At 40.0% G+C, this 19,627-nt stretch overlaps 1 protein-coding gene across 4 annotated transcripts in view; it reads left to right on the forward strand.

Annotated features, from left to right (window-relative positions):
• CSNK1A1 (casein kinase 1 alpha 1) overlaps positions 1-19,627 on the forward strand; it is a 173,530-nt gene that overhangs the window by 131,430 nt on the left and 22,473 nt on the right. For 2 of the 4 annotated variants that reach the window (XM_053717100.1, XM_053717103.1), the window contains one exon: positions 2,078-2,226. In XM_053717100.1, coding sequence (XP_053573075.1) covers positions 2,078-2,226 — 149 coding nt within the window. Of the gene's footprint in view, positions 1-2,077; positions 2,232-19,627 lie in introns of those variants that run through there. The other 2 variants (XM_053717101.1, XM_053717102.1) reach the window with 2 other exon arrangements.

Genomic DNA, 19,627 nt, shown 5'->3' on the forward strand with positions numbered 1-19,627 from the left:
GGAGAGGTCAAAAGGCTTCGGCAACCTCTTTCCTTTTGGCTTCGTAGTATAATACGTTTAGCTTATGAGACTGCTGGACAGCAGCCTCCTGAAAGAATTACAGCCCATTCTACTAGAGCTGTGGCTTCCACTTGGGCCTTCAAGAATGAGGCCTCTGTTGAACAGATTTGCAAGGCTGCAACTTGGTCTTCGCTTCATACTTTTTCCAAATTTTACAAATTTGACACATTTGCTTCCTCGGAGGCTATTTTTGGGAGAAAGGTTCTTCAGGCAGTGGTTCCTTCTGTATAAAAGAGCCTGCCTATCCCTCCCGTCATCCGTGTACTTTTGCTTTGGTATTGGTATCCCAGAAGTAATGATGACCCGTGGACTGATCACACTTAACAGAAGAAAACATAATTTATGCTTACCTGATAAATTCCTTTCTTCTGTAGTGTGATCAGTCCACGGCCCGCCCTGTTTTTAAGGCAGGTATTTATTTTTAAATTATACTCCAGTCACCACTACACCCTTGGTTCCTCCTTTCTCGTTTGTCCTTGGTCGAATGACTGGGGGTGACGTAGAGGGGAGGGGCTATATGCAACTCTGCTGGGTGAATCCTCTTGCACTTCCTGTTGGGGAGGAGTAATATCCCAGAAGTAATGACCCGTGGACTGATCACACTACAGAAGAAAGGAATTTATCAGGTAAGCATAAATTATGTTTTTTGTCCTTTGGAAGAAAAAAAAATGTTATAAGTAAAGGTTTCTTTTGTTTAGCACACCTAGAATTTTATCTTAGGGCAAAGTTTTGCTGTCGAAATTCACGCAAGGGGTGTGGCTATAGATGTATTTGAATGCTCACATGCATATCCTGCTAGTTTTTAAGTGTGAATATTTTCAGTTGCAGCTTTCATATGCGTGGAAGAAAATATATATAATCTATATTTTAGCAATACATTTTAGACGTTTTAAAAATAAAGAACAGTGTTACAAAAGACAGTTTTTATTTTATGTATTATTTAACTCATGGTGTAGTTTGAGTACTTTTTGCACTAACCTTAAAGACACAAACCCCAAATTTTATTTTTATGATTCAGATAGATCAGGTTTACATTATAGCTGAACTTGAATTCAGGTGAAATAATCAACTGTTCAGTAACCAAGGTTACTAACCAGCTCTCCTCCATGAGGTGATTATTTCACCTGTGTGCTAGTTCAGCTCTAATAAAAATATGGCCTGTTTGGGGGAGAGGGGTTACTTAAAGGGACACAAAACCCAATTTTTTTCTTTCATGATTTAGAAAGAGCATGCACTTTTAAACAACTTTCTAATTTACTTCTGTCATCTATTTTGCGTCATTCTCTTTATCCTTTGCTGAAAAGCATATCTAGATAGACTCAGTAGCTGCTGATTGGTGGCTGCACATAGATGTCTCGTGATTGGCTCACCAATGTGCATTGCTATTTTTTCAGCAAAGGATATCTATAGAATGAAGCAAATTAGATAATAGAAGTACATTGGAATGTTGTTTAAAAATGTATGCTTTACCTGAATCATGAAAGAGAACATTGTTGGGTTTAGTGTCCCTTTAAGGACCAAAGTTAGAAACCGAGATCATACAATTTAAAAAGAAAATAAAAAAATTAAAAATCCAATTTTACCTTTTATTAAATTTGCTTTGTGTGTTTGGAATCCTTTGTTGAAGAAGAAGCAGCGATGCGCTACTAGGGGCCACCTGAACACATCAGGTGAGTCATGCAAGTGTAGTGTATTGCTGCTCCTGAGCTTATCTAGTTATGCTTTGACAATGTATACCAAGAGAAGGAAGAAATTTGATAATAGAAGCAGTTTGTAAAGTTTAAAATTGTATTCTGTCTGAATTATGACTTTACTATGCCTTACAAAACAGTAGTTTTTTCTACCTGGGTTGGTTTAATGCAAATAATCATAGGTCTAATTTGAATGTAAATGTAAAATTTGAACTCACTCAGCTGACAGGATACTTTATATTAAAAAAAAAATAATAATAAAAAAAATTGCTTTTTTATTCCCCTGGTGTACAGTTTTTGAAGAAAGAATTTCTCTTTTCTTCCAGAACTTTGAACCACCAATATGACTACACATTTGATTGGACGATGTTAAAGCAGAAGGCAGCTCAACAGGCAGCATCCTCCAGTGGGCAGGGCCAGCAAGCCCAAACCCCCACAGGCAAGCAAACTGACAAATCCAAGAGTAACATGAAAGGTTAGTAGCCAACAACCAAGGGACGTTGCAGGAAAAACAAAACAACAAAAAACAAAACCATTTTTAAAATTTAACTATTGAGTGTTAGATCAAGGAGGTGGTTTTAAATAGATTGGCTTATAACCAAAAAATGAAACAAAAAAAAAAATTAGACAACCCAAGAAGACGTCCTTGGAAAATTTGACTACTAACTTTATATTTAAATTACTTATCTGTATATTTTTTTCAATATCATCTTTTGGGATGTTGGGTCATTAACAACTGCATCTTTCTCATGCATTAACTCCCTTTTCCAATTCTGGGATACTTTTTGGTGGTGTGAATGTGGAAGCTTGTCTCAGTCCACATTCCTGGACCTAACACTTTAAGGATTGCCAGGGGTCTCAACTTTCCCTTCTTAGCTAACAATTTCCTTCTGTTTTTATTGAAAGTTGTTGCAAAAGGAATCTGTGAAGTTACATATTCCTTTAGCATATGATTGTTATTTTTGTTAATGCAGAGTTAATGGAAAATTGTGATTGCTTCACGTTTTGCCACAAACATTTCTCTAATTTGACTTTGAAAAATTTAAATTGTATGCTAAGTATTATATAAATGAATTACATGTGTCATAAACAATATAGTATATTAATCTGGTTTGTATTTTTTTTTTCTTTTTTTTTTCAGTTAATCAAGTAAATTATTTGTTAATGAAATTCACCATTTTCCATTGCCTTCTGGCTGCTGTTTCTATATATTTGTTTCTATATATGTGGTTTTATAATTTGGTTTGTGTGTTTTATGCAAGACCATGCTGTCCATTCCTGTTATGCTTCACATTAAAAGAATAGATCATTTAACTAGTATCCAGTTCAGTAGTATAGCCTTGGATACCTTTTAAACATGTTGCTGTTCACAGGTCTGCTATCCTGATGTTGAAGCTCAGTGAAAAGTATCTTTGCTATGGGAGGCTGTGGATGGCTGACCCAGGGTGGGGATAATGCAAAACTTTGGTCTGCAGCAGAATGGCTAGGAATTGGATTATACATAAGCGCTGACAATCTGTATTTTCTATTACTTTTATAGCTAGTACAGTAGAATTATTCATGGAAAAGCTGTAAGCCAAAGGCTCCAAAAATTCTATTCCCCCCCCCCCACCCCCCAAAAAGGGGTTACTGTAAAAGGGCAAGATTAGATTTCCCCATGATTTGTCTGTTTGAGAAAAATGGTAAATTCATTGTTTTTATAAGCAAGATTCTTGACCTTTTCAAGCATAGCTCTATTCTAAGTTTGTCATCTTAAGAGTTTTTTGGTGCCATGTCTTCATACATGCAATTTGATCAGTGATGCTCTTAACTGCTATTTTTCTTTGTTGTGTTCTTTTATTTTTTTCAACCACACTTATTAAAGTGTTTGCTTACTTTGCAATAAGTAGAAACTCTATGTCTTTTACTTATTTTACAAAATCTTTGGCTGTAATGCTGATTCCAAATAGACATCAGAGCAATAAGGCCATCAGTAATTCCCTATATGACATTTACAATCACAAAATGAGGCTCCCCATTTAGTTTAAAGTGATTAAAATGCAATATGTATCTATTATGCTGACCTTTTAATTTGCATTAAAACTTTATAAATTGTGGGTCAAGTAGCCGGGAGGGTGTGAATATAATGTAGCCTTACTCTGCAATGTGGCAGATGTCCACACAAACACCTACATAAAAATGGACAAAAGATACTGACTGCCAGATTTTGAACAAATTAATTGAGCCCTGTGTAATGTCACTTTGAAAGTGACTATGCAAAGCTAAACTGACCTTTAAAGGAACATGAAACCCACATTTCTTTCATGTAATTGGCAAGAGTCCATGAGCTAGTGACATATGGGATATACAATCCTACCAGGAGGGGCAAAGTTTCCCAAACCTCAAAATGCCTATAAATACACACCTCACCACACCCACAATTCAGTTTTACAAACTTTGCCTCCTATGGAGGTGGTGAAGTAAGTTTGTGCTAAGATTTCTACGTTGATATGCGCTTCTCAGCATTGTTGAAGCCCGATTCCTCTCAGAGTACAGCGAATGTCAGAGGGACGTGAAGGGAGTATCACCTATTGGATACGATGATTTCCCTAACGGGGGTCTTTTTCATGGGTTCTCTGTTATCGGTCGTAGAGATTAATCTCCTACCTCCCTTTTCAGATCGACGATATACTCTCAAATTTACCATTACCTCTACTAAGAACTGTTTTAGTACTGGTTTGGCTATCTGCTATATGTGGATGGGTGTCTTTTGGTAAGTATGTTTTCATTTACTTAAGACACTCTCAGCTATGGTTTGGCACTTTATGCAAATTATATAAAGTTCTAAATATATGTATTGTACTTATATTTGCCATGAGTCAGGTTCATGTATTTCCTTCTGCAGACTGTCAGTTTCATATTTGGGAATATAAACACTTTAAGAAATTTATTTCTTACCTGGGGTTTAGTCTTTTTCAATTTGACTACTTTTTGCATTTGCGGGTATAAGGCCCGCGGGTGCGTCAAATGTTAGACTTTATTACGTCATTTTTGGCGCGGGAAATTACGTTTTTTACACAACTTCGTCATTTCCGGCGTCATACGTGACATCGAGACCTTTCACACGGCAGCGTCATTAGTGACGCAAGTGTGTCATTTTTGGCGCCAAAAAAGTTAACGTTACGTTGTGCGTCATACTTGGCGCCAATTTTTTCTAAATTATTTCAATATCCCATTGTTTGCCTCCTGCTTTCTTTTCTATCAAGAGGCCTATGCTTTTGCATTTTTTCCCATTCCTGAAACTGTCATTTAAGGAAATAGATAATTTTGCTTTATATGTTGTTTTTTCTTTTACATTGAGCAAGATGTCCCAATCCGATCCTGTCTCTGAAGTTTCTGCTGGAACATTGCTGCCTGACATGGGTTCTACAAAAGCTACGTGCATTTGTTGTAAAATTGTAGAAATGATTCCACCGAATGTCATTTGTAATAGTTGTCATGATAAACTTTTACATGCAGATAGTGTTTCTATCAGTAATAGTACATTGCCAGTTGCAGTTCCTTCAACTTCTAATGTGCATGATATACCTGTACATTTTAAAGAATTTGTTTATAAATCTATTATGAAGGCTTTGTCTGCATTTCCACCTTCTAATAAACGTAAAAGGTCTTTTAAAACTTCTCATTTAGCTGATGACATTTCAAATGACCAACATAATTCATCCTCTTCTGATGAGGATCTATCTGAAACAGAAGATCCTTCCTCAGATTTTGACACTGTCAAATCTACTTATTTATTTAAATTAGAGTATATGCGTTCTTTATTAAAAGAAGTGTTAATTACTTTGGATATTGAGGTAACCAGTCCTATTGACGTTCAGTCTAATAAACGTTTAAATGCTGTTTTTAAACATCCTGTGGTTTCCCCAGGTGTTTTTCCCATTCCTGAGGCTATTTCTGATATGATTTCTAAGGAATGGAATAAGCCATGTACTTCATTTATTCCTTTTTCAAGGTTTAAGAGATTGTATCCTTTACCATCAAAATCTATAGAGTTTTGGGAAAAGATCCCCAAAGTTGATGGGGCTATTTCTACTCTTACTAAACGTACCACTATTCCTATGGAAGATAGCACTTCCTTTAAGGATCCTTTAGATAGGAAGCTTGAATCTTATCTAAGGAAGGCCTATTTATATTCAGGTCATCTTCTCAGACCTGCTATTTCTTTGGGTGATGTTGCGGCTGCATCAACTTTCTGGTTGGAAAATTTAGGGCAACATGAATTGGATTCTGACATATCTAGCATTGTTCGCTTACTGCAACATGCAATCATTTTATTTGTGATGCCATTTTTGATATTATCAAAATTGATGTTAGATACATGTCTTTAGCTGTATTAGCTAGAAGAGCTTTGTGGCTTAAATCTTGGAATGCTGATATGACATCTAACTCTAGATTACTATCTCTTTCTTTCCAAGGTAATTTATTTGGTTCTCAGTTGGATTCTATTTCAACTATCACTGGAGGAAAAGGAGTTTTTTTGCCTCAGGATAAAAAACCTAAGGGTAAATCTAAGGCTTCTAACCATTTTCGTTCTTTTCGTCAGAATAAGGAACAAAAACTCAATCCTCCTCCCAAGGAATCTGCTTCCAGTTGGAAGCCTTCCTCAAATTGGAATACATCTAAGCCATTTAGGAAACCAAAGTCTGCCCCTAAGTCCGCATGAAGGTGCGGCCCTCATTCCAGCTCAGCTGGTAGGGGGCAGATTAAGGTTTTTCAAGGATTTTTGGATAAAATCTGTCCAAAATCATTGGATTCAGAGCATTGTCTCTCAAGGGTATCGAATAGGATTCAAAGTAAGACCTCCTGTGAGAAGATTTTTTTTCACGTATTCCTGTAAATCCAGTAAAAGCTCAGGCTTTTCTGAAGTGCGTTTTTCAGACCTGCAGTCTTCAGGGGTAATCATGCCAGTTCCTCCTCAGGAACAAGGTTTGAGGTTTTGTTCAAACCTATTCATTGTACCAAAGAAAGAAAATTTGTTCAGACCAGTTCTGGATCTGAAAATTTTGAATAGTTATGTAAGAGTACCAACTTTCAAAGTGGTGACTATAAGGACTATTCTGCCTTTTTTTTGTTCAGCAAGGACATTATATGTCCACAATAGACTTGCAGGATGCATACCTTCATATTCAGATTCATCCAGAACACTATCAGTTTCTGAGATTCTCTTTTCTAGACAAGCATTACCAATTTGTTGCTCTTCCATTTGGCCTAGCAACAGCTCCAATAATTTTTTCAAAGGTTCTGGGCGCCCTAATATCTGTAATAAGAGAACAGGGTATTGCAGAGTTTACTTATTTGGATGATATCTTGGTTCTAGCTCAGTCTTTACATACTGCAGAATCTCACACGAATCAACTAGTGTTGTTTCTTCGGAAACATGGTTGGAGGATCAATTTACTAAAAAGTTTCTTGATTCCTCAGACAAGGGTCGCCTTTTTAGGCTTCCAGATAGATTCAGTGTCCATGACTCTGTCTCTAACAGACGAGACGTTTAAAATTGGTCGCAGCATGTCGGCTCCTTCAGTCTCAGTCATTCCCTTCAGTGGCTATGTGCATGGAAGTTTTAGGTCTCATGACTGCAGCATCGGACGCAATTCCCCTTTGCTCGTTTTCACATGAGACCTCTACAGCTTTGTATGCTGAATCAATGGTGCAGGGATTATACAAAGATATCACAATTAATATCCTTGAATCCCAATGTACGACACTCTCTGACATGGTGGATAGATCACCGTCGTTTGGTTCAAGGGGCTTCTTTTGTTCGCCCAACCTGGACTGTGATCACAACAGATGCGAGTCTTTCAGGTTGGGGAGCTGTTTGGGGGTCTCTGACAGCACAAGGGGTTTGGAAATCTCAAGAGGCGAGATTACCAATAAATATTTTAGAACTCTGTGCAATTCTCAGGGCTCTTCAGTTCTGGCCTCTACTAAAGAGAGAACCGTTCATTTGTTTTCAGACAGACAATATCACAACTGTGGCTTATATCAATCATCAGGGTGGGACTCAGTCCTAAGCTATGAAAGAAGTATCTCGGATACTTGCTTGGGCGGAATCCAGCTCCTGTCTAATCTCTGCGGTACATATCCCAGGTGTAGACAATTGGGAGGCGGATTATCTCAGCCGCCAGACTTTACATCCAGGGGAGTGGTCTCTCCATCCAGATGTGTTTTTTCAGATTGTTCCGATGTGGGGGCTTCCAGAGAGAGATCTCATGGCCTCTCATCTAAACAAGAAATTTCCCAGATACCTGTCCAGGTCCTGGGATGTTCAGGCAGAAGCAGTGGATGCGCTGACACTTCCTTGGTGTTATCAACCTGCTTACATCTTCCCGCCTCTAGTTCTCCTTCCAAGAGTGATTTCCAAAATCATCATGGAACAGTCTTTTGTGTTGCTGGTGGCTCCAGCATGGCCACACAGGTTTTGGTATGCGGATCTGGTTCGGATGTCCAGTTGCCCGCCTTGGCCACTTCCGTTACGGCCGGACCTCCTATCTCAAGGTCCGTTTTTCCATCAGGATCTCAAATCATTAAATTTGAAGGTATGGAAATTGAACGCTTAGTTCTAAGTCATAGAGGTTTCTCTGATTCAGTGGTTAATACTATGTTACAAGCTCGTAAATCTGTCTCTAGAAAGATTTATTATAGAGTTTGGAAGACTTACATTTCATGGTGTTCTCATCAATTCTGGCATTCTTTTAGAATTCCTAGAATTTTGCAGTTTCTTCACGATGGTTTGGATAAGGGTTTGTCTGCAATTTCCTTGAAAGGACAAATCTCCGCTCTTTTGGTTTTATTTCACAGAAAGATTGCTATACTTCCTGATATACACTGTTTTGTACAGGCTTTAGTTCATATTAAGCCTGTCATTAAGTCAATTTCTCCTCCTTGGAGTCTTAATTTGGCTCTGAGGGCTTTACAGGCTCCTCCATTTGAACCTATGCATTCTTTGGACATTAAACTACTTTCTTGGAAAGTGTTGTTCCTTTTGGCTATCTCTTCTGCTAGAAGAGTTTCTGAGCTATCTGCTCTTTCTTGTGAGTCTCCTTTTTCTGATTTTTCATCAGGATAAGGCAGTCTTGCGGACTTCTTTTCAATTTTTACCTAAGGTTGTGAATTCTAACAACATTAGTAGAGAAATTGTTGTCCCTTCTTTATGTCCTAATCCTAAGACTTCTTTGGAGAGATCCTTACATTCTTTGGATGTGGTAAGAGCTTTGAAATATTATGTGGAAGCTACTAAAAATTTCAGGAAGACTTCTAGTCTATTTGTTTTATTTTCTGGTCCTAGGAAAGGTCAGAAAGCTTCTGCTATTTCCTTGGCTTCTTGGTTGAAACTTTTGATTCATCAAGCTTATTTGGAGTCGGGTCAAACCCCGCCTCAGAGAATTACAGCCCATTCTACTAGATCAGTCTCCACTTCATGGGCTTTTAAGAATGAAGCTTCAGTTGATTAGATTTGCAAAGCAGCCACTTGGTCCTCTTTGCATACATTTACTAAATTCTACCATTTTGATGTATTTGCTTCTTCGGAAGCAGTTTTTGGTAGAAAAGTTCTTCAGGCAGCTGTTTCAGTTTGCTTCTTCTGCTTTTTGATTTGTTTTTTCTTTCAAAAGTGAAAATAAACTTATTTTTGGGTTGTGGATTATTTTCTCAGCGGAATATGGCTGTTTTTGTTTTATTCCCTCCCTCTCTAGTGACTCTTGAGTGGAAGACTCCACATCTTGGTTTTGATATCCCATATGTCACTAGCTCATGGACTCTTGCCAATTACATGAAAGAAAACATAATTTATGTAAGAATTTACCTGATAAATTAATTTCTTTCATATTGGCAAGAGTCCATGAGGCCCACCCTTTTTATGGTGGTTATGATTTTTTTGTATAAACCACAATTATTTCCAAATTTCCTTTGTTGATGCTTTCTACTCCTTTCTTTATCACCCCACTGCTTGGCTATTCGTTAAACTGAATTGTGGGTGTGGTGAGGGGTGTATTTATAGGCATTTTGAGGTTTGGGAAACTTTGCCCCTCCTGGTAGGATTGTATATCCCATATGTCACTAGCTCATGGACTCCAATTTACTTCTACAGTATCTCACAAAAGTGATTACACCCCTCACATTTTTGTAAATATTTTATTATCTTTTCATGTGACTACACTGAAGAAATTACTTTGCTACAATGTAAAGTAGTGAGTGTACAGCCTGAATAACAGTGTAAATTTGCTGTCCCCTCAAAAAATCACACAGCCATTAATGTCGTTGGCAACAAAAGCGAGTACACGTGGAAGTATCCAAATTGGGCCCAAAGTGTTAATAATTTGTGTGGCCACCATTATTTTCCTGCACTGCCTTAACCCTCTTGAGCATGGAGTTCACCAGAGCTTCACAGGTTGCCACTGGAGTCCTCTTCCACTCCTCCATGACGATATCACGGAGCTGGTGGTTGTTAGAGACCTTGCACTCCCCCTCCTTCCATTTGAGGGTGCCCCACGGATGCTCAATAGGGTTTAGGTCTGGAGACATGCTTGGCCAGTCCATCACCTTTACCCTCAGCTTCTTTAGCAAGGCAGTGGTCGTCCTGGAAGGTGTTTGGGGTCGTTATCATGTTGGAATACTGCCCTGCGGCCCAGTCTCCGAAAGGGAGGGGATCATTCTCTGCTTCAGTATGTCACAGTACATGTTGACATTCATGGTTCCCTCAATGAACTGTAGCTTACCCAGTGCCGGCAGCACTCATGCAGGCCCAGACCATGACACTCCCACCACCATGCTTGACTGTAGGCAAGACACACTTGTCTTTGTACACCTCATCTTGTTGCTGCCACACTCTTGACACAATTTGAACCAAATAAGTTTATCTTGGTCTCATCGGACCCCAGGACATGGTTCCAGTAATCCATGTCCGTAGTCTGCTCGTCTTCAGCAAACTTCTGGCTTTCTTGTGCATCATCTTTCGAAGAGGCATCCTTCTAAAGCCATGCAGACCAATTCGATGCAATGTGCAGGGTATGGTCTGAGCACTGACAGGATGACCCCCACCCCTTCAACCTCTGAAGCAATGCTTGCAGCACTCATACATCTTTCCCAAAGACAACCTCTGGATATGACACTGAGCACGTGCACTCAACCTCTTTGGTCAACCATGGCGAGGCCTTTTCTTAGTGGAACCTGTCCTGTGAAACCGCTGTATGGTCTTGCCCACCGTGCTGCAGCTCAGTTTCAGGGTCTTGGCAATTTTCTTATAGCCTAGGCCATCTTTATGTAGAGCAACAATTCTTTTCGTTTTTAAGACACAATGAGTCCACGGATCATCTTAATTACTAATGGGATATTCACCTCCTGGTCAGCAGGAGGAGGCAAAGAGCACCACAGCAGAGCTGTTAAATAGCTCCTCCCTTCCCTCCCACTTCAGTCATTCTCTTTGCCCACGTTAGTGATAGGAAGAGCTAATGTGTGAGGTGTTAGATTAAAAATAATAAACTCTTGATTGAAGAATCTAAAGTAGTGCAAGATTGTGCTGCTTTGTTCTAGGGTATAGCCGTATTCCATATCAGTCTCTTCAGTAGAGTTTTGGTAGCTTTAGAGTAATGGGAACTTGTGGGACATAATTCTCACTGAGCCTCCCATATTTAATACTGCCCTAATCTCTTATAGTCTGAGGGATAGGACTCGGGCTTTGATTTCTCTGCAGGTCGATGTGAGGGAGAGGACCTCTCAAGCCTGTGAACTGCCTTGCTGTCAGGCAGCATATGAGGTAAGTGCTGACTTTTTTTTTTCTGGGGGAAGGTTGATCTCAGAAATAAAGGAGGGCACTTTATTGTATTCCTCATTATTACACTTCATAGTCTTCCCTACAAAATAGGAGACGTTTAGGCAGCATTAAAGCAGGCACTGGGGCTAATTTTTTTTCTTTCTGGTGGTTCCACATCTCCCGACGATTGTGTGAACTAATAACCAACTGGGAGATTTCCTTGTTCACGCCCACGATGGGAGGTATCGTTGGTAGCGTAGTGTAATTGCGTGTCTATTTTTACTGTTACTCAGCTCCATGATGGAAATATAATAGCTGCGTAGAAGCTGTTTTCATTTAAATATATTGATTTACATAAGTTTAACATAAGTTACGTACTGACAGTGCAAATGCCTCAATCAGAACGTCTCATGCACAGCACATCAGCAGAGGGTTGCTGAGGTGGGGACATGTTTTACATATATTATAGCTGCGGACTGACAGTGCAAAAGTCTAAATCAGATCATCTCCTGCACAGCACCTCAGCAGAGGGTGGCTGAGGTGGAGACATGTTTTACATATATCGTAGCTAAGGACTGTGTGAACTAATAACCGACTGGGAGATTTGCTTGGTCACGCCCACGATGGGAGGTACCGTTGGTAGCATAGTGTAATTGTGCACCAATTTTTACTTTTACTCAGCTCCATGATGGAAATATTATAGCTGTGTAGAAGCTGTTTTCATTTAAATATATTGTTTTACATATATTAGGTACATAGTCATACTGACAGTGCAAAAGTCTAAGTCAGATTGTCTCCTGCACAGCAAATCGGCAGAGGATTGCTGAAGTGGAGACACGTTTTACAGATATATCGTAGTTGCATATATCTGATAATGCAAAAGCCTTAATCCACATTGCAAAGGTCTTAATCTTAAAGGGCCATAATACCCAAATGTTTAAACACTTGAAAGTGATGCAGTATAGCTGTAAAAAGCTGACTAGAAAATATCACCTGAACATCTCTATGTAAAAAAGAAAGATATTTTACCTCAAAAGTTCCTCAGTAGCCACATCCCATTGTAAAGGACTTCTAAGCAGCATATCAGTATGTCTGTCCCGGGACAGCAGAAGGGATGAGCCTCGCGCACTCGTGTTATTTCCCTATTCCGAGTAAGGAAATTTACAATGAAATCTCATGAGATCACAGTAAAAAGAGTTCATGACCTCAGCACTGCTGATGCTGATTGGCTGCTGTTCATTTCTTTTTTTCTTTTTTACCTGCAGCTGGGCTGCAGCTGAGTATAACTTTTTAAACAGAACTTACTCTGCTGAGCTAAGGAAATTGTGAGGTAAAATATCTTCCTTTTTTACATAGAGATGCTCAGGTGATATTTTCCTGTCTGCTTTTTACAGTTATACTGCATCAATTTTAAGTGATTAAGCATATGAGTATTATGTCCCTTTAACGACTCCTGCTCAGCACCTCAGCAGAGGGTTGCAGAGATGGGGAGATGTTTGCAGTTTATTTTTAGGTCTATAGATTCTGAGATAGCTCAGACTTGGCTGCTGGAACAGTAAAAAAAAAAAATAAGTTTGTTTTTATTTTATTTAAAGAGACGGTAACGTTAGGTTTTTGCATTTTTAATAACAAATTTCAACCTTTTGATAAATAAACTGTTTCGTTTATAAAAGGTCTCTTGATCATTATGCTTTAATGCCAATGTGGAACCACCAATCCCTTTATGTTCCTCATGTATGGAGAGAACTTTAGGCTTCTGGGATAGGCTTTTTTCTGAGCCAATATTTTCTGATGAGGATGCTGTTCAATATATACCACAGCTTGCCCTCGGGCTTCCAAAAAAAAAAAAACATTCCCGCCCTCACATTCATTGCCCTGTGGTTTCTCTCTAGCTTCCGCTGGAATTTTTTCTATCAAAGACATCGCTTCTCTCATGTCTTCTGCAGTTTCAGATGCATTTTCTGCTGTTCCAATATGGCAGATTAAGCGTAAGGAAATTCAGACTTTCAGCAAATGAGGTTTCTGATGCAGTTATTGCTATTCAAATGTCCCCTCACAGAGCCTGAGGAAGAGGGTAACGTAGTGGCATCTGAAGGTGAATTCTCAGATGCTGACAGTGTAATTCCTTTTGCTGATTCTGAAGTTGTTACTTTCAGTTTTAGCTAGGTCACCCCTGTCTGTTACTTAAGGAGGTTTTTAGCTACAGTGGAAGACAGCGACTCCACAGTCGTTGTTCCTAAGGAGTCCAGTAAGCTGAACAAATTTTGAGGTTCCTTCCTCGGTGAAAGAGACCGGGTATACCTTTTTTCTCCATCGTCTATATTTTAAAAATAGATGTTTCCCATAGCCGACTCGGTTAAGGAGGCTTGGCAAAAAGTCCCCAAGGGGGAAGGAGCTGTTTTCTCTTTAGACAAAGATAGAGGGGTTACTCAAGAAGATGCCTGTACACTAGGGCTTACAATGACAGCCAGCTGTGTGCATTACTAACGTCACTAGTTTGGCGGCATATTGGTTTGATGCGTTGTCGATACTATTAGGACAAACTCCACTGGTTGAAATCCAGGATAGGATAAAAGCTCTTAAATTGGCTAATTCCTTTTTTAAGGATGCTTCCCTTCAAGTTATAACATTGGGAACAAGGATTTCAGGTTTTTCTGTTCTAAGAGAAATTCTTTCTCTTCCGTCTCCAAGCAGGAACTGTCTAAACCTTCGTGGAGACCCAATCAGTCTTGTAATAAGGGAAAACAATCCAAGAAGTCTGATATTGAATCTAAGACAGTATGAAGGGCCTGCCCCCAATCTGGGACCAATGCTTGGGTTTGAGATGTTCAGGAACCCTGGGCAGTAGAGAGTGTGTCCCAGGTATAATAACTAGAGTTCAAGAGTTTTCCTCCCAGAGGGAGGTTTTCTGTTTTCAAGATTATCTGTAGACCAGATATAAGGAGAGGTATTCTTACATTATGTGAGAGACCTCTCCAACCTGGGAGTGATATTTCCTGTTCAGATTCAGGAACAGGTTCTGAATTTTTATTCCAATCTGTTCGTGATTTTCAGGGATCATTACAAGTTCCTAAGGTTCTGGGTTTGCTATTGGCGGTGCTTTGGTTACGGGACTTTGCAGTGGCGTCCTATCCGGACGACATCCTGGTCCAGACGCCATCCTTTCAGCAAGCAATATTTCACCCTGACATGGTATTATCCTTCCCGCGATCTTTCGGTTGGAAGGTAAATTTGGAATAGAGTTCCTTATTCCCAAGCACAAGGGTAACTTGATTGGGAACCATAATCCATATCTATGCAGATTGTTCTGACAGAAGTCAGGAAATCAAAGATTATCGATTCTTGTCTAATCCTTGGGTCCACTCCTCGGCCTTCAGTGGCTCAGTGCATGGCAGGCCTTGGTCAGGATCAAGGTAATCAGGCTGATGGTGGTGGCAATGGACATCATCCAGTTTGCTCGGTTCCACCTCAGACCTATGCAGTTAAGCATGCTCAGGCAATGGAACAGAGATTATACGGATTGGTCTCCTCGAACACTACTGGAGCAGGAGTCAAGGGATTCTCTTCAATGGTGGCTTTCGCAGACCATCTTGGGTGATTGTGACAACAGACGCCAGCCTTCTAGGGTGGTGAGCAGTCTGGGACTCCCTAAGGGCTCAGGGGGTTTGGACTCAGCAAGAGTCTTTTCTTCCTATAAACATTCTGGAGCTGAGAGCGATTTTACAATGCTCTTCTGGCCTGGCCTCAGTTAGCCTCGGTCCAGTTTATCAGTTTCCAGTCGGACAAAACGTCAGTGGTTAGCGATGAGATATCCAAAATAATTCAGTTGGGCGGAGGCCCATTCTTGCTGCCTGTCGGCGATCCACATCCCAGGGGTGGAAAAGCAGGAGAGGGCATCGGTGATCCTCATAGCACCCGCTTAGCCTCGCAGGATTTGGTATGCAGATCTAGTGGAACCTTGGTCTGCGGATGAATCTTGACTTCCGTTGAGGAAGGACCTTCTAATTCAAGGGCCCCTCCTTCACCCAAATCTGGTTTCTCTGAAGTTGACTGCTTGGAGATTGAACGCTTAATCTTATCCAAGCAGGGATTTTCTGTCTCGGTCATAGAGACCATAATTCAGGCTCGTAAGCCTGTGACTAGAAAGATTTACCATAAAATTTGGCGTAAACACCTTTTTATTGGTGTGAATCCAAGGGCTACTCATGGAGTAGGGTTAGGATTCCTAGAATTTTGTCTTTAATCCAAGAAGGTTTGGAGAAGGATTTATCGTCAAGTTGAGGTCAGATCTCGGCTTTGCCTATTTTGTTACACTAACGTCTGGCGGATGTCCCAGATGTTCAATCTTTTTGTCAGGCCTTGGTCAGGATTAGGCCTGTGTTCAATACAGTTTCTCCTCCATGGAGTCTTAATTTAGTTCTTAAAGTTCTTCAAGGGGCTCCGTTTGAGCCTATGCATTCCTTGGATATTAGGTTGTTATCTTTGAAGGTTTTATTTCTTGTTGCTATTTCTTCTGCTCGGAGAGTGTCAGATCTCTCGGCATTACAGTATGAGTCTCCTTATCTTATTTTCCATTCCGATAAGGTAGTTTTACGTATTAAATTAGGATTTCTTCCTAAAGTAGTTTGATCTGAACATTATTCAGGAGATTGTTGTTCCTTCCTTGTGTCCTAATCCTCAGAAGGAAAGACTTCTGCACAATTTGGACGTGGTCCGTGCTTTAAAGTTTTACTTACAGGCGACTAAGGACTTAGTCAGTCTTCTTCCTGGTTTGTGATTTTCTCAGGAAGACGTAAGGGACAGAAACCTATGGCTACTTCTCTTTCTTTTTGGCTGAAGAGTTTTATACATTTTGCTTATGAGACTGATGGACAGCAGCCTCCCGAGAGGGTTACGGCTCATTCCACGAGGGCTGTTGCTTCCTCATGGGCATTCAAGAATGAAGCTTCGGTGGAGCAGATTTGCAAGGCTTCAACTTGGTCCGTCCTCTCTTCACCCTTTTGTTCAAAGTTCTTCAAATTTGACACTTTTTCCTTGGCCGAGGCTGTTTTTGGGAGACAGGTTCTTCAAGCAGTGGTGTCTTCCGTTTAGGTTCCCTGTCTTGTCCCTCCCTATCATCTGTGTACTCTAGCTTGGGTATTGAATCCCTTTAGTAATTAAGGTGATCCGTGGACTCATAGTGTCTTAAAGAAAAGAAAATTTATGCTTCCCTGATAAATTTATTTCTTTTTTGGCACGATGAGTCCACGGCCCGCCCTGGGTTGTTAAGACAGGTTGTGGGTTATCGTAAACTTCAGACACCTCTGCAGTGCACCTTGGCTTTTCCTTTCTCTTCCTAACTTCGGTCGAATGACTGGAGTGGAAGGGAAGGGAGGAGCTATTTAACAGCTCTGCTGTGGTGCTCTTTGCCTTCTCTTGCTGACCAGGAGGTAAACATCCCATTGGTAATTAAGATGATCCGTGGACTCATCGTGTCAAAAAAAGAAATACATTTTTTCAGGTAAGCATAAATTTTCTTTTTTCAGATCCTCAGAGTTCTTTGCCATGTTGAACTTCTAGTGACCAGTATGAGAGTGTGAGAGCGATAACACCAAATTTAACACACCTGCTCCCCATTCACACTTGAGACCTTGTAACACGAGTCACATGACACCGGGGAGGGAAAATTACCATTTGGGCCCAATATTTCCACTTAAGGGTGTGTACTCACTTTTGTTGCCAACGACTTAGACATTAATGGCTGTGTTGTGTTATTTTGAGGGGACAGAAAATTGACAGTGTTATATAGGCTGTACACTCACTACTTTACATTGTAGCAAAGTGTAATTTCTTCAGTGTTGTCACATTAAAAGATAAAATAAAATGTTTACAAAATGTGAGGGGTGTACTCACTTTTGTGAGATACTGTATAATCGAATTATGCTTTTCTACAAAGGATATTAAGCAATCTAGCTTGGCTCAGTAGCTGGTGATTGGTGGCTGCACATTGATGCCTCGTGATTGGCTTACCCATGTGCATTGCTATTTCTTTAACAAAGGATATCTAAAGAATGAAGCACACTATATAATAGAAGTAAATTGGAATGTTTAAAATTGTGTTCTCTATTTGAATCACGATTGAAAATTTTTGGGTTTCATATCCCCTTTAAAAGAGATATAGAGCTTGGATTCCACTAGGTGTCTCTCTTCTGGTATTCACAAAAAACACTGTCATTGATTGTATAAAATAAGCTTATTAGACTTACTAGAAAAAGCAATTGTGATCTATTCCAGAGTTATGCTAGGTCAGCTACACAAAAGCCATACATCTCTCCAATGAATGCCATACAGTGTCTGCATTGGTTAGTCAAGTTTTTGTAGTTGAATCTGTGGTATGGGGCTGCTGGGAAGGATTTTAATTATGCCCTCCAGCACAACAACCTGCAAGTACCAAGATATTCTGTATAATGTCACACTGCCTACCCTCCCCAAGGCAGAACATGTGATCTGAGATGTCATTGCATAAAATGCAGCATGTCTGCAGAAAGAATGGGACACGCAGGAACTGTTAGTGCTTTCACTTTCCAGCTCTGCGCCACATCACTATTCTCTTCAAATAGTGCTGTGCTCTGGTTGCACTGAGTTTCTACACACAGTGCATCCAGAGCCAAGTGCTGTTTGAAGAGAACAGTTAAATATGGAGCAGTGCTGCAAAGCAGCAGCACATTGGTGACTGGCTCTCAGGTTTTTTTTTCCAACCCTGCCGTTCCCGGCCTGCAAAGCTGTGACTTCTGAATGCAAGATGTTCTTGTGAACAATGCTCCATTTTTATTACTCTATTTCTATCTTGTGATGTTAGACTTGGAGGAAAGTAAATCCATTTATTCAATTGACATCTTAAAAAGTAACAATTTATTTTTATTTATTTTTCTTTTACAAAGATATGACGAGTCCACGGATTTCATCCTTGTGGGATATTAACCTCCTGCTAACAGGAAGTGGCAAAGAGCACCACAGCAGAGCTGTATATATAGCCCCTCCCTTCCCCTCCAGTCATTCTCTTTGCCTGTGTTATACTAGGAAGACATGGTAAAGTGAGGTGTTAGTTTTCGTTTCTTCAATCAAGAAGTTTATTTTAAATGGTACCAGTGAGTACTATTTTCCTCAGGGGGATATGGAAGAAGATTTCTGCCCTGAGGTTGATGATCTTAGCAGTTGTAACTAAGATCCACGCTGGTTCCCACAAGACTTCTGAAGGTAACCATGAGACATCTTCAGTGTGGAGACCGGTTTCATGCTACAAGCAGCATTAAGGTATGTGCAGCCTTTTTATTCTGAGGAGACGTGATATATCAGATTTGGCTGGCATTTGTTTCCCTGTATGGGAATGGGGTAAACAGTAATCCTATTTTATATGAAGGGTATTACTGGAGTCCCTGGATTTATTTAATAGTTGACTTATGGGCATTGTGTGATACTATGGGCATTCAAAGAAAAACGATACATGACGTTTTTTATTTTGTGGCATTCATATGTTTGCTTACTGGCATTTGAGGTGTTATAGGACAGACATTAGCTGTTTAACTTAGGTGTGAAACCGCTTCACCATGCGGTTGTGTTTGGGCCTACTCCGGCATCGAACCTTAAGGGGCGGGGCTTATTTTCAATCACTTCATTCAGGCTAGGCAGCAGCAAGCAGTAACTCCGGTGCTCCTGGGCTGTGCAAGCTGGTCTGAAGTGTTGGAAAGTTATTTTGAAGTACCCTGGGGGCAGGTGCAGGGGGTATTTTTGTCTATAAAATGACTTGTTGATATAAGTACTTTAGAGCCTTATTTCTGCCCTTGCTTCTGGGTGCAGTAATTTTTGGATTAACTAACGATTTTGAGTTAAATTTAAAGATAATTTAACGTTGTTTGAGCATTTTGGAAACATTGTTCACTTTTTCTTTTCTTAAAGGCGCAGTACACGTTTTTTTCTAAAGTTTATTTAATGCAATATAGAAGTGTTTAAACGACTTTTGTGCTTATTACTAGTCTGTTCAACATGTCTGACATTGAGGAATCTCATTGTTCTATGTGTTTAGAAGCTATTGTGCAACCCCCTT

Source organism: Bombina bombina, chromosome 6 (assembly GCF_027579735.1).
Source record: "Bombina bombina isolate aBomBom1 chromosome 6, aBomBom1.pri, whole genome shotgun sequence".
NCBI classification, from domain to species: domain Eukaryota; kingdom Metazoa; phylum Chordata; class Amphibia; order Anura; family Bombinatoridae; genus Bombina; species Bombina bombina.